The sequence below is a fragment of the Mesitornis unicolor genome, unplaced genomic scaffold (genome assembly GCF_000695765.1).
Source record: "Mesitornis unicolor isolate BGI_N332 unplaced genomic scaffold, ASM69576v1 scaffold18321, whole genome shotgun sequence".
Classification (NCBI taxonomy): domain Eukaryota; kingdom Metazoa; phylum Chordata; class Aves; order Mesitornithiformes; family Mesitornithidae; genus Mesitornis; species Mesitornis unicolor.
In genome coordinates, this window is record NW_010161881.1 from 1,600 (window position 1) to 6,096 (window position 4,497).

General features: G+C 47.7%; 1 protein-coding gene across 1 annotated transcript in view; it reads left to right on the forward strand.

The window, feature by feature from the left end:
* LOC104547676 (activin receptor type-1-like) overlaps positions 1 to 4,276 on the forward strand; it is a gene marked incomplete at its 3' end in the record, with an annotated part of 5,786 nt that extends 1,510 nt beyond the window's left edge. Inside the window, exons 2-4 of the mRNA XM_010193475.1 lie at positions 820 to 1,086; positions 1,660 to 1,877; positions 4,177 to 4,276. Coding sequence (XP_010191777.1) covers positions 820 to 1,086; positions 1,660 to 1,877; positions 4,177 to 4,276 — 585 coding nt within the window. The remainder of the gene's footprint in view (positions 1 to 819; positions 1,087 to 1,659; positions 1,878 to 4,176) is intronic.
* Between the last annotated feature and the right edge of the window lie 221 nt (positions 4,277 to 4,497).

Sequence of the window (4,497 nt, forward strand, 5' to 3'; positions counted from 1 at the left end):
GTTGGTGGTTAAAATAGGGAGAATTATATTTGTGTGTGTGTTCATTGTGAGAGAGAGGAAAACAAACCGAGCTGCATTCCCAGAGGACAGGCTGTAATGACAGGCCTGGAGAAGGCCAGCGCATGGTATGCTCAGCTGCTAATTTAGGAGCATCCACTGCGTCTGTGGCTGGAAGTTTTTCTCGTGTGTTAGGACTGAAAACCAGAATGTGAATACGAGTTGAAGTGGCACAGAGGGGTGTGTGTGTGTGACACAGAGCAGGGACTTGTCCTGCCCTTCCCAGGGTCTGAGCTGTGCCTGTGCTGCTGCTCGCTGTGCTGTGTATTCTGTGGTCTCTCCTCCAAGCCTTGTCCTGGCAACAGTTGCTGCAGATTGACCTCACAGTCAAGCTAAACCTGCCAAATCCCATGTGGCCGTGTCCGCTGCGCATTTAAATGGCCTTAATTTGGGTTAAAGTCATTTCTGGAATGCTTGGGAATAACCATTTCCACATAGAAATGTAACGTGGCTGTTTAAATTTACACTGTTAGGGTTTTTCCTTTGAGTGTCTCTGTGTATGTGACCCTCCCACGATGTGAAATGTCACTGGGCTCTCATGGAGCGTCTGGGGTGGCAGACAGGACCGATGTTTGTCCGATGGTGCAAGCTCCTATCTTTGTCTCGCTGAATCAGTGTCGTTAGCTCCTGCTTGGTGGTTCAGCACCAGCCCCAAGTGGCAGTTCTTCCCCTGCATAGGTTTATTATCCAGTGATTTCATTAGCTCTGTGTATCTGAAGCTGTTAAAATGCCATGCTTTTCCTCGACTCTCCCCTTTTACAGATGATGAGCTGAAGCCGAATATGGTCCACTACGAATGTGTGTGTGAGGGCATGTCCTGCGGGAATGGAGACCGCTGCCAAGGCCAGCAGTGCTTTGCCTCCCTCAGCATTAACGACGGTGCCAAGGTTTACCAGAAGGGCTGCTTCCAGGTCTACGAGCAAGGGAAGATGACCTGCAAAACCCCTCCTTCTCCCGACCAGGCTGTTGAGTGCTGCCAGGGATACCTGTGCAACATGAACATCACCGCACAGCTGCCTTCCTCCAAAGGTGTGAGGGTCTTTAATACATGGGGAATTTTGAGACAGAAGACAGGTTTGGCTTTCAGCTGATGCGATGGGAGTGAGGTGATGTCAGTGCCAGCGAAAGGAAGGGTTTAATCAGTGCAGGAGGACCTTGCTCCCCACCCTGGGGTCCTCTGGCACGCATCTGGTGTCCACATTGAGTGATCTGGGTGGGTGAATGATGGGGTCAAGGTGTGCAGTTAAGGTTGGGGTTGAGGGAACAGCACATCCGCAGTGGGCTGTTCTGGGGGACGGGGTTGGGGTTGAAGGAACAGTGCAATCACAGTGGGCTGTTCTCAGGGCCAGGGTTGGGGCTGCAGGGATGGTACAGCCACAGTGGGCTGTTCTAGGGAACGGGATTGCTCTGACAGCTCCGCAGGCAGTTGCTGCGGTAGCCCCTTCATGTCAGTGCACACCCGTGGCTCTGGCTGTCGCAGCCCCTCTTTCAGATGGGGTGTCCAGCAAGTGAGATGTTGGTGTTGGTGCTGCTGCTTTTAAAGACTTCTCTGGGAATTCACGAATTTATTTTTTTCTTGTTTTTTCCCCTCCTCTTCCCAAGGGCAAAGCTTCCAAGGAGAAGCCGCGGGTTACAGCATGGAAACGCTGATCATCGTCATCCTGGCTCCCGTCGTGGTGTTGGTAGTCTTTTCTGCAGCGGCTGTGCTGATCGTCCGGAGGATACAGAAAAACCACATGGAGAGGCTCAATTCGAGAGATGCAGAGTACGGCACCATCGAGGGGCTCATCGCGTCCAACGTTGGAGACAGCACGTTGGCAGTGAGTACCTGTGTGCAGGGTGTGTGTGAGAGAGCCTTCTTCGCTCCCAAACTCCCCCTGTACCCTCCAGATGTGGCCACATCAGTACAGGACCTGTTGCTGCCAGAGGATGCCATAGCAGCAGGACGTGTGATGTTCCTGTGCTTGCAAAGCCGTAGTTTAATTGAAATTTACCCAAAGACGGGTTTTGGAGGTATAGCCCCTTGGACCTGGGGAACTGGTACAAACCTGTAGTGTTCCTGGGAGTGGTGTCTGATTGCTGGGCAGCCTCAGGTGTTGAGAAAGGTGTAGATGTGCTGCTGCATCTTTGATATACGACAGACAGCCTGAAGGACTGGGAAAGATGTGATGCTAGGGGAAAAAGGAAATACAGACACTTTTAACTTCTAAAAACTTGCAATCTGAGTCCCGTGATCTCAGCAGAAGGGCTGATGTAGATGACTGGGAAATGAGTGAGATTTTGGTGACAGAAGAGCAGTAGGGGTTTTAAGAAATGAGAAACACTTTATACTTCCATACATTCCTTATACTTCCACATGTCTTTATACCTTTATACTTCCATACATCCTTTATACTTCCACACGTCTCACACTCCTATACGTGCACTACCCCAATTCACTCCACTCATAATACCCTAATGAGGGGCATTGCTTTTGGGTGCAGTCAGAGGCAAGGCATGGATCACGAGGGACCTTAGGACAGCTGCTCTGGTAGCAGAGTTTTGGGATTTCAGTGCTGGCTTCAGTAAGCTGGGCGATGGACGTGGCCTCCCTCTTGGCACATGAAATGTCTGGGATCAAGTGTGGGGTCAGCAGCTTCCTCCTGCTGCTCTGCTGCGTAAACTGCACTTGGTAATCCTTTATTATTTATTTTTAATGCTCTTTAATGAGCCCACAAGGCTCAATTCTGTGTTCCTGTTTTAAACCAGCCGGTTCTGATCTGTTCACCCTGTGTGCCGCTGGTTATCTGTCGTTAAGCACTGACTTCCAGCTCTTGTCTCTTATCAGTGCAAGACAATTTCCATTCCGTTTGCAAGCCTTTTGCACTCCAAGTCGTGCAGTGTTGCTGGGAAACGTGATAAAACCCGGCACTAATAAATCAGAACTCTTTGTAAAAGCTGTGAACTGTAAGGGCTGGGCCTGGCGGAGCCGTTTTGTCCTCAGACCCTCATTGTCACCCTGCAGTGCCTCTGCTCTGCCCTTGCAGTGGTGCAGTGAAATACTGATGGTTCCCTGGTGCTCCGTGCTCACCTAAACACTAAATCCCAGATTTCTCTTCCCCATTGTGTCTTTAATCACTGCTTTGGTCACACATTAGATTAGTTTACGTTTAGGATCAGTCTCCATATTGCAGCAAACCCCTAAAACCCTGAGCTCCCTAATGAGGAGTGGAAAGAGCTGTGGCCTCCTCAATCTTGTTTTTACAGTGGCTGCAGATAAGTTTGGGTTTGTTTGGGTTTTTTCCTGTCTGATACAAGCAGGAAGGAAATCGAGCTCTCAGTTTGTATCAAAAAGCAAAATAGCAATCTCCTGCCATTCTTAGATTATCTTTTTCTTGAGTGCTCGTTGAAGGAATATTAGGAGAAATGAGATTGCATCGGATCTGGTTAAAGCCTAGTAGTGCAGTTTGCTGGAAATATTAGAAAAGTGATTATGTTATGCTTTTTTTGTCCTTTATTTTATTTTAATCCTTATTTATTCCTTTGTAAAGAAAACAAAGTCCAGTAATCAGTTGTTAATGCTTTGAACCAGTACGGAAGTCCCAGCTGTCAAAGTAGCTGGGTGTTTCCTTTGTAAAAGGCCAATCGGGTTTTAACCTTCAGTTGCAATCTCACTATTTTTTAATAACGTGCAGTGTAAAGTTGGTTCCCATGCACTAAAAATACTAGAAACTGATAAAAACCTTTAGGAAGTCTTGTCATGGAAAATTTTCTGGAGCATCGACGGCACACCCAGTGTAGGTGTCACAGGTAACACTCCTATGGACTTGTTTGTTTTATAGCCGGTTTGTTACAAATAACTGTACCAAACTTGAGCAGTTTGGCCAGAACTTCCCATGACTGTTATCTCCCACAGAAGGACTGGGTTTTTATTCACTTACTAAACAAAATGATGCTGTAATGCCAAATAAAAGATAGGGACAGTGTCGTGGTCCTGAGTGACCAAACAGCATCACCAGAGCCGTGGAGACGCAGTGAGCTGTAACCTGCCCTGTCCCATGCGGTGGTTGTGCCGTGGTGTGTTTAAACAGGGGAAATGTGGTTTCTGCCGGGTTACAAACTCCTCTTTTCCTTTGACAGGATTTACTGGACCACTCCTGCACGTCGGGGAGCGGCTCTGGGCTTCCCTTCCTGGTGCAGCGCACGGTGGCTCGCCAGATCACGCTGGTGGAGTGCGTCGGTGAGTCTGGGTCTGCTCACCGTTAGGGTGCCAGCCCTGGGGGTGGATGCAGAGATAAAACCTCATTTCACTGCCAATCTACTGCTTCTCCTCAGTTATAGCATTAGTATATAATTATATTATAACTTTATAATTATATTATGATGTTATATTATTCTAGTATTACATTATCTATTATATTATGTGCTATTATAATATGATAATAATACTACTATATTATT